Source organism: Odontomachus brunneus, unplaced genomic scaffold, assembly GCF_010583005.1.
Source record: "Odontomachus brunneus isolate Ranch 3 - 2012 unplaced genomic scaffold, Obru_v1 Obru_scaffold_090, whole genome shotgun sequence".
In the NCBI taxonomy this organism is placed as follows: domain Eukaryota; kingdom Metazoa; phylum Arthropoda; class Insecta; order Hymenoptera; family Formicidae; genus Odontomachus; species Odontomachus brunneus.
This window is the reverse complement of record NW_022639540.1, coordinates 1,136,441-1,146,852: the sequence shown is the minus strand read 5'-3', so window position 1 is coordinate 1,146,852 and position 10,412 is coordinate 1,136,441. Positions and strand designations below refer to the sequence as shown.

The 10,412-nt window shown below is 31.3% G+C and overlaps 2 protein-coding genes across 3 annotated transcripts; both read left to right on the top strand.

The window, feature by feature from the left end:
• The first annotated feature begins 121 nt into the window (after positions 1 to 121).
• On the top strand, positions 122 to 1,940 carry LOC116848142 (cytochrome c oxidase assembly factor 8). 2 transcript variants are annotated; one of them, XM_032823934.1, is made up of 4 exons: positions 122 to 238; positions 708 to 948; positions 1,016 to 1,210; positions 1,291 to 1,940. In XM_032823934.1, the coding sequence occupies exons 2-4, from the start codon at positions 874 to 876 to the stop codon at positions 1,489 to 1,491; spliced, it is 471 nt and encodes a 156-aa protein (XP_032679825.1). In that variant the 5' UTR covers positions 122 to 238; positions 708 to 873; the 3' UTR covers positions 1,492 to 1,940. The 2 variants fall into 2 exon arrangements, with proteins under 2 accessions (XP_032679825.1, XP_032679824.1); XM_032823933.1 differs by having other exon boundaries at positions 194 to 337.
• A 1,978-nt stretch (positions 1,941 to 3,918) lies between these two features.
• LOC116848129 (alpha-soluble NSF attachment protein) lies at positions 3,919 to 8,497 on the top strand. The gene is made up of 5 exons (XM_032823910.1): positions 3,919 to 4,172; positions 4,680 to 4,876; positions 5,336 to 5,601; positions 5,753 to 5,926; positions 6,115 to 8,497. Exons 1-5 carry the CDS (start codon positions 4,081 to 4,083, stop codon positions 6,262 to 6,264), a joined length of 879 nt encoding a protein of 292 aa, XP_032679801.1. The 5' UTR covers positions 3,919 to 4,080; the 3' UTR covers positions 6,265 to 8,497.
• The last annotated feature ends 1,915 nt before the right edge of the window (positions 8,498 to 10,412 follow it).

Here is a 10,412-nt window from a genome sequence, read left to right as displayed (position 1 = left end):
TATATATATATATATATATATATATATATATATATATATATATATATATATATATATATATATATATATATATATATATGTTATTTGTATTCATATTGATAATGTGCAAAGAAGTGCTTGATACGTCAATTAATTCCTGTACAGCTGGATTTTAGTCGTTTTTATTAGACAAAGAACGCCTTATTGGATATGTATATCTGTCCTTCCATCTTGGCTTCACTCCTCTGCACAGCGCGCAGTTTAGTGTATATGTGTATAGTTTGCACCCTAAAAGCCAACGCACAAGCACGTAACTTGTTACGTTACGTTAAGTACTGACAATGCAATGGCCATACCTGTACGTAAAATTAAACTTAAGTCAACGCACAAAGAAATCCGTAAACTTAACATGTTACGAATGTTCTTGTGCGGAGGCTCTGAGAATGACAAAATACTCATGTCTATCAGTTGGAACCCTGATACCGTCGGGCAAATTTTGACCGTAACTGAAGTTCGTGAAACTCATTCTTGGAGCCTCCGCACAAGAACATCCGTAACATATTTAGTTTACGGATTTCTTTGTGCGTTGACTTAAGAGTTTAATTTTACGTACAAGTATGGCCATTGCATTGTCAGTACTTAATGTAACGTAACATATTACGGATGTGCATTGGCTCTTGGTTGATCTTGCAATCTATGTGCCACATGAACCTAGTCTAACCTTTCAGAATTTCATAAAATCTAATTTTATAATATTGTTGAATTAAAAAAGTGATGCGCTCAATTAATTCTTTGAAAATGTTTGCGAAAATAAAATTATTGTGAAAAAGGAGGCAACATGATAATGTATCATAAAGACGAAACATTTTTGTAAGAACATAGAATAGCAACAAGATGTTAAACATTACATCTCAGACTTATAAACATTGTGTGAGATACTTGACAGAATCGTGCCGACTATGTAGTACGGTAAATATATTTCATTTCTAATAAATGATTTCATAAGCAGCATATATATTGACTATACTTCTATCAGAAAACAACAACCTTAAAAAATGATCAACTTCATGATATAATCGGTCCTCCTGATCCAGTTTCTAATTTGAGACCTATAATATTTGCACGTCCAATGAAAGAAACTTACTTAGAGAAGAAATATAGAGAACTTAAGGAAGATACTCAACAATGGAATCAAACATTCTGGTACAAACATAATACTAATTTTATTCAGGTACATCTCATATATTTCTCTTCTAAATATATCATATATGATTTAATATCATTGATTTAATATTGCAATGTTAATTGCAGGAGCGAAAACAATTTCAAGAGTTATTAAGGACTCAAGGAAAGATGACGTTAACTGCAGATGAAATGTCAGTATTTTACAAACAATTTTTAGATAAAAATTGGAAATCTCACTTCAATTATAACATAGCATGGTATAAAAAAAATATAAAAATTCTATTTCTTGGAATAGCAGTAGGAATATGTAAATTTAAGTTTAAATAAATATTTATTAAAGAATGTTACTTATACATAAAGCGGAGTCTACAATGAAAACTTAAGCCATAATATTTAAGCTTTAAGCCTGAAGCCGTAAGAAATTGACTAATCACTATCAAATGTAAGGAAAATAATTGATTGTGATTAATTTCTTATAATTTCAGGTTTAAAGCTTAAGTTTTATGGTTTAATTTCTCATTGTAGACTCCGCTTAAGATGTTAGAATTTAGATGCTCTTGTGTGCAGGTAAAACATGTTAAACAGAAAAAATACTTTTATTTTTTATTTTCTCGTATTAATATTTCTTTAATTACCATGATAATTTACAAGATCATCGATGATTTTCCTACTTAGTATTGATAAGTTTTACTTGTAAACAAGCTTTCAGATACCTAAATCCAGACACTTGGATATTATGATTATATGATGTAAGATTACATACAGCATTAATGTTAGTTCCTTGGGGTTTCTTGATTCCTTTGTTTCTTGATTCCTTTGATAGCATTTTTTGTAATACCTTCAATTGCAAAATAAGTGATCTTGTTTTTTTTATCCCTTCTCTCTTCTTTTTCATCTATGCCAAGAATTTAAAGATATTCCGTGAAAAATAAACTGAATAAACTAAAAGGCGAACGTGCGAACGTCCTATAGTAAAAGGATGATCATAAGGCAAAGAGATATTAAATACGCTATCGCCATCGAAAATAATCAACAAGACAACGTGCAAATGTTATTAGCGGAAGGATTTGCAAGTCAAATGCGCGAATATTTCACAAAGAGAAAAGGGTTCCACCTTGTAAAACTGAGGAAATTATAGGACAAATTCGCGTACGCTCCGTAGTAAAAGAAAAATGACTATATACACATAAATAAAAGGAAATTATAAGGGGCGAATATGTTATCGAAAAGAATCAGTGATGTGCTAGTACTGCCTGTTTTGATATAAAGATTTGTGAGGCAAATACGTGAACACTTCACCTATAGAATAAAGAATACTAGGAAGGAGCACAAAGAGAAAATCCTTTGTTAGAAGTGCGAAGAATTGTGACGTAGTGAAAGTGAATTAAAAAATTTATAGATAACGATAGAATAAAAATAACCATTTTCTATCGTTTTGAATATGGATTTTGGTTCGTGAATTTACAAAATGTGAATAGTATTCTATCGTATACAATAGAATACAATAGTGATAGAGTTTCTATCGTTAGTTTCCTATAGAATACAAAATCGGGTATAACCAAATAAAATACGATAGGATTCATATCTGAACTTGCGAGCGTGAACGATACAGCTTAAAGAAAACGATTCAAATTGATAGCGCTATCAATTTAAATCGTTTTCTTTAAGCTACGAGCTCGTATATCATTCGCTCGCAAGTTCAGATATAAATCCTATCGTATTTTATCTGGTTCTATAGGAAACTAACGATAAAAATTCTATCACTATCTATTGTATTCTATTGTATACGATAGAATACTATTCACATTTTGTAAATTCACGAACCAAAATCCATATTCAAAACGATAGAAAATGGTTATTTTTATTCTATCGTTATCTATAAATTTTTTAATTCACTTTCACTACGTCACAATTCTTCGCACTTCTAACAAAGGATTTTCTCTTTGTGCTCCTTCCTAGTATTCTTTATTCTATAGGTGATTCAAAGATAGAAAATGGTTACTTTTATTCTATCGTTCTCTATACACACACATTTTTTTACCAGGGAAATGCGACTATCGATACTATGGAATTCGAAATACATATTATGACGTAATATTGTCAATTAATCGAATAGACAAAGGTGCGTAAACGTATTGAAGAGAAAATTATTATAAGTGACTAATTTGATTTCGTTCACCAATATTAGCAAAATATAAATACAATTTTTCTATTATTCTTTTTAAATTAATTGCTATATACTAAATTCTTTGCTATATACTTCCAAGATGTTTAAAGTATACCGCCAGACTGTGTTTCCGGTAATGTTATTTATGACATAATACGTCATCAAATGAACACAACCGATGACCCATGCAATATCGCAACATGCTCCTTCCTGGATTCTTCTTTATACAATGATCAATATGCCTATGTTTCAATATTCATTGCCAGTATTGAAAATCAATCATACAATTGTGCTAAGTAAAATTGGTATTAGTTTATTCGTAATTATACAGATTTGTTCTTTGCTTCTTTATAGATTGTATAGATTATGTTCTTTTTGCTAGCCACAACACGATACTGTAAATGCATTTCGTTTTCTTATGCTGCTGCTATTTATTGACAATTTTGGAGCGATAAATATGCTGGTTTCAGTATCAATATTGTCAGCACTATTTCGGAACGCAGCCAAAGAAACTCTACTATCGAATGTCGGCGCAGTGTAAATCCTCCATAAAATTCTTTGCCGGCAAGTTGGCAAACCTGAGAACGATGATGCACTCATTGCATTCGCGATTCATCGCCGTTTGGTGAGTCTAGTGACGTGACGTCGCGGTAGTGCGCACGGGGTCGAGGAAGTGGAAGTTATCGAGTAGAGTTGATGAATCGGGATACCTGAAAAATTCCACGGGGAAACAATCGTGAACGATCATCATGGCCGACAACGAGCAGAAGGCATTACAACTGGTGGCGGAGGCCGAAAGGAAGCTGTCGTCGTCAAGGGGCTTCTTCGGCGCTCTATTCGGGTGAGCTGACACTGGCATCGATTCGTCACTTGAACTCGCCCGGATCTCGTTTGGATAAATCACACTTCGTCCTGCATCTCACGTCACTCGCTTGCGCAGCTGTATTCGTTCGCGGATCGCAGGGAACTCTAGCTAAGCTTTTCGATTCGATCGTATTGCAATTTAGTTTTCTTCGTTTTGCACGATCACAAGCGCGAATCTGTGTGTGTACTATGTATGGATATGTGTCAACATGTATGTACATCTATGGAGACAGTATTATTGTTTGCCACACGCGACTGAGATTCTCCGTGTCGCGAGATTTCTCAATTATTCACACTATCTCTTAGGAAATTTTAATTGCTTGTATGATTCTTACATGAATGAGTCAAGTTTTGATTAGTTCTGCATACTGACAAATTTGTCATAACTGTGCATTACAATAATAAATTCTACATTATTAATCTAGATCATTAATATTATGATCTGTTACACAGTGAGTCAATGAGTCAATGATTAACTTTGCAGAAGTTCGTCCAAAGTTGAAGAAGCAGTAGAATGTTATCAACGGGCAGCAAATATGTTCAAGATGGCAAAGAAGTGGAGCTCAGCAGGGAAAGCATTCTACGACGCAGCAGATTTACATGCCAAGGCGGGTAGTCGTCATGACGCAGCTAACAATTATGTAGATGCAGCCAATTGCTTCAAAAAATCTGATACAAATGGTAATTATTTATAAAAGCAAACTTGGCATAGGAATTTTCTATAGATTCCTGATAGATTTTGATATAGTAAATTAAATACAGCTACAAAAAGTGTTTATTGTACTTAGATTTTGAGATAATTGAAGTTAAATTCTCAAAAATAGGCCATTATAACGATTTTGTAGCTGCTCTAACTTTGAAAACACATATAATTAGCAGCTCCACTGGATCTTAAAATAAAGTTTTTAATTAATACTATCACTGGAAAAAATAAAACTAAAAATAAAACTTTGTGCATTATTCTCTTGAATTAAAGGAAGGAGGAGGATGCTAAAATAAAATGCAAAACCCTGTTGTTAGTGCTATTGAACATTATATTAAATATAATTTCATGCTACTCATGGACCCCTAATTTTGCAGGCCAATGTATTTATTGATTCAATTTCAAAATAAACTTGATATTATTCTATGTCCTTGCAGAGGCAATCAGTTGCTTGTTGAAAGCTATCGAGATTTACACTGACATGGGTCGTTTTACAATGGCAGCTAAGCACCATCAGAGTATAGCTGAGATCTATGAAAGTGAAGCAGTTGACTTAGAACGTGCAGTACATCATTATGAACAAGCAGCAGATTATTTTCGTGGTGAAGAAAGTAATTCCTCTGCAAACAAGTGTCTTCTAAAAGTTGCGCAGTACGCCGCGCAACTTGAGAATTATGATAAGGCCATTCAGATTTATGAACAGGTAACATGTGGAGATTTTCCTTTTTGTAACAAATTGTTAACAATGAAACAAAACGATCTCGGTTGCATTAAAAAAAATTTAATGTTATTGTGACGAATATAATGTATTTTCTTGCACTTAAATTGAATTATAATATTGATTTATTTTGCAGGTCGCCTCTGCATCATTAGAGAGTTCTCTGTTAAAATACAGTGCTAAGGAATATTTTTTCCGTGCTGCGTTGTGTCACTTGTGTATAGATGCATTAAATGCCCAACACGCTATCGAGCGTTATCAGGAGCAGTATCCCGCTTTTCAGGATTCTAGAGAATACAAACTGATAATGGTAAATTATATATAGTCCTATCTTTTTCTTATTTAGGTCTGTATATATATATATATATATATATATATATATATATATATATATATATATATATGATAATAGTACATTACATCTTTTTTCTCTATATCTTTATTGTTAATTCTTTTGCGGATAGTACTCGATAATTCTTGAACATTGCGCATTTTCAGACACTGATAGAACATTTGGAAGAGCAAAATCTCGAAGGCTTCACAGAGGCAGTGAAAGAGTATGATTCAATTTCAAGATTGGATCAATGGTATACAACAGTATTATTACGTATAAAGAAGCAAGTTAATGATAATCCGGATCTACGCTGATCAGTTGTTTCTTATCCATGCTATTTTCAGGCAACGATATTATTCCAACTCCGCATATATTCATTTTTAAGTCACCTTGTTTTTTGTGAAAATGATCAAAGGATTCCATTTTTATATCCGGATATAATTACTCACATTGCTCCATCGTATATTCTCTCGACTATTATTATTTGTCTGTAGAACTTTTAAATTCTTAAGTATCCACAAAATCGTGGAGAATCACAGTATGTAAGATATTGTTTGGAACATCATGATTTTCCTTGTTATTCTCTTTTACTGCTAAAGTACGCAACCTTATTGTTGAATACCTCGGCGAATATCGTGTTTGTTGTTTTTATTATAAAATAATACAGCTCAGGTTCTTTACTATATTTCATCTAGAATTTATACTCTTGTGAATTAATTTAAACAAATGGAGCAGGGAAGTATTAAAGACTAGGTTTCTAAAAACCTAAATCAGAGATTAAGCAACAGCATATTAAATTCGTAGATTTTTAATTACTTTTTTTGTGCGCGTTTCTGAATCATTTTACAATAAAAATTTTTCCACTTATATATTTTTCTTTTCTATTCACGATAGTAAGAAGATTGATTGTTATTTGTTTGTATATGTATATATAATCTACATTTGTTGAGAGAATATTTTCATTTTATCTCTATGTGAGAGCGTAATTGTTAACAGGCTCACTTGTTTTTGGATTTTTTACGGCGAGGGAATGATATGTAACGTCATCATTTGTCATCCTTGCACTGCCAGAGTATCAAATGCAAACGTGTGTAGTATATACTTAATTGGTATATTTCAAGTTCAGTTTCTTCTCTTCATGTTTGTTTCCATTCGATCTTTTTCCGTCTTGTGTTTGTTTCATTTCAGATTGTGGCTGCTGATTATAGTTTATAGCTTAAATTAGCGACTATTAGTACACATAACACATATTCCTTCCTAATATTAAACTAAAGATACACATCGGTATAACTGTTATACAATGTTTTCTGCAATAGCATAGCGCCGTATTTAATCGTTAGTACTCATCGCCTATGGATAAGTGTACTCTTGCAAAAATCCGTAAGAAAAAGAAGAAAAAAAAAGAAAGAACAGAAGGAACACAATCGTGTGAGATGCATTTAGCTGGAATAACCAATTGAGAATATACATTTTTCTAAATTTGTCCTGTGTTACCTCATTACTATTGTATAATTATTTTTCATAATATATATTATCAAATTGGCGCGACACTTATAGCCGTAATTTATGATGCGTTGTCAAATTTGCTGATTTTACTCCGATGATCGTAAGGAAAACGTGAGACGTCAAATAATGTCACGGAAATTTCTTATATGTATTATCGTAGTGTTGCAAAGTACACAAGCACATAGAGTTAATTTAGCGAACGTAATGTTCGACACATTGATTTAACGATGGTCGCATCGAGAGATCTTTGCATTTTATATAAAAGCAAGTACATTGGTACGATACAACTCAAAGATATACAATAAAATTCCGCTGTTAACTAGGAGTAGAGAGAAACTATTTGCATGCACGCGAATAATGAATCACGCACTAGCGCGTAAGCATATGTATACTTATTGAAAACGAGAAAACAAGGACATACATAATAAAAGTTTCAGACTTTACGCATAATGTACGTTGTTTTCTGGTGAAAAAGAGAGAAAAGAAATAACCAGGCAGAGAGTACGAGATCTTTGTATAGTTCTAATGTAAAGACCTATATGTAATAATCGGTATTTTAATTATTTAATATTAAGTTCCACGTATAGTACGCGTCTATCGCTCTTTTGTTATTATTAATAATAACAATTACGTACTTCTAATTTGTTCGTTTCATCCAGTTTGCAATTAACGTATGTTTTCAGTATCAAATTATGTGCAATTACGCCTAACGTTGTGCAATGTTCACGCAGGATTTGTCATACGCACATGTGGATGCGCGTTTGCGTTATTATTTATATAAAAAAATACGCCGTTTATTTGTATAGTTTGGGTGCAGAGTACATGCTTGTAAATAACAAGAATGAAGGCAATGCTGTGCGCACCATAATGTTTTATCTGATTATATCATTATTTATACCCTGTATAAATGCGCGAGTCGATTAATGCGATTAATCATGCGCTTCTTCATTTTATTTTTTATCCCTTATAAACAGCTTGCTATCTAATATCTGTTGTATAATCACGAATAAGAATTAATATACGTTACATGCAGAAGCTGAAGTAGCATTGTTCATCTTTTGTGCTGTTGATATACTTGCACGATCAATTACCACAAATTATTAGCGAGAAAAATCCCTTCAACACGTAACACATGCATACTCTGCATATTTTAATGTGCGATAAACCTTTGTGTTATTACGTGTTTATTTGTATTATTTAAATTGTTAATTATGTAGATAGGATATATATATATATATATATATATATATATATATATATATATATATATATATATATATATATATATATATATATATATATATATATATATATATATATATATATATATATATATATATATATATATATATATATATATATATATATATATATATATATATATATCAGGCAGAGTACACGCGTACAAATGTCATCACGACAGGACGAATATTTTCATCTTTTATGTAAAACTCTAATTTATTCGCTTGTACATAATATGCTTTTAACTTTCTCGCACTTTGTATCTGGGGTTCGATTCTCTAACTAGTTACGTATACGTAAGTTTTACTGCGCAGGTTTAATAATACCATAAAATAGCTGCGTAGTAAAACTTACGTATTTGCAACTAATTCGAGAATCGAGCCTCTGATTGTTAACGGCTAAATAAGTGTCGCCGTTGATGAGATAAATTCAGTTGTAATATTTGGATGTAATCGGCTGATATGCTAGTATTTATTCTGCATTCTATTAATAAATAAAAAATATATATAGCCATTAAATTTTCTGATATATAATAAATATGTTTAGAGGATTATATATGTAAAAGACTTTATTATACAGCGAATAATATGCCTAATGAGTACTACATATAAAGAATATACTACTGCAAAGATTGTTTCTACAATACTTCAAGAATATTAAAATAATTTATTTTAATTTTAAAATGTGCTGAAGTAATTAAATAAATAAACTCAAATGTAATCTGATTTTTTCGTTTACATAATTTTCTATTCTAGAAAATATCACTTATATATATAATTTGTTTTTTTTTTTTTTTTTTTTTTTTTGTAAAAATAAATAATTATAAGATAATTATGAATATTTTGATACATGATATATCATTAATTTAATTATGTTAATATATGTTAATTTACATTATAAGCATGAAAAATAAATATCAATTTAAAGCTAAATACCGCTTTTAGTATTTTTTGTATTTAATACATAATTTTATATAGCGTTTCACAAAAAATCAAGTTGAGGTTTAGTTCATACAAAGAAGTAATGGATATTAGTAATTTTTATTGTTACTTGTTAAGATATTCGCTATATTTTGTAAAAAAAGCAAATTAATAATATAAAACTCCAATTGATAGATTTAGAAATACCCGCCAATTAAATCAATCGACAATCAATCAAGGTACTTATTATTGGAATCAATTCCGATCGGAAACATTTAGTTATTTCCTAGATTTCTATTGTCTTTTCTAGGGGAAACGGAATTATTCTGATCGGAATTGATTCCGAAGAAATCCATAATGGCTTGGTTTACATCGTGCACTTGATACACGTATTAAATAGTAACTTTCTATTAGATAATCTTAATATTAACAATGCATATCAACGGTGACGCGTTCAATCAATACAATATGTTTTCTTGATGAGAATTATATCAGCTTAATATACCGTTGTTTATATATATCGTCGATATTAAGATTATCTAATAGAAAGTTACTATTTAATACGCATATCAAGTGCACGATGTAAACCAGGCCAATAGATATGGAAGATTCACACCGCATCCGATGTCCGACGTACGACGTCCGATATCCAATAGAAGAACAGCTTTCCAATAGAGAATTGAATTCTCTATTAGAAAGCTGTTCTCTTATTGGATATTAGATGTCGTACGTCGGAAATCGCAGTGTGAATCCTGCAATACTACAGGTTTGTTCGCGTCGCATGCCCCAACGTG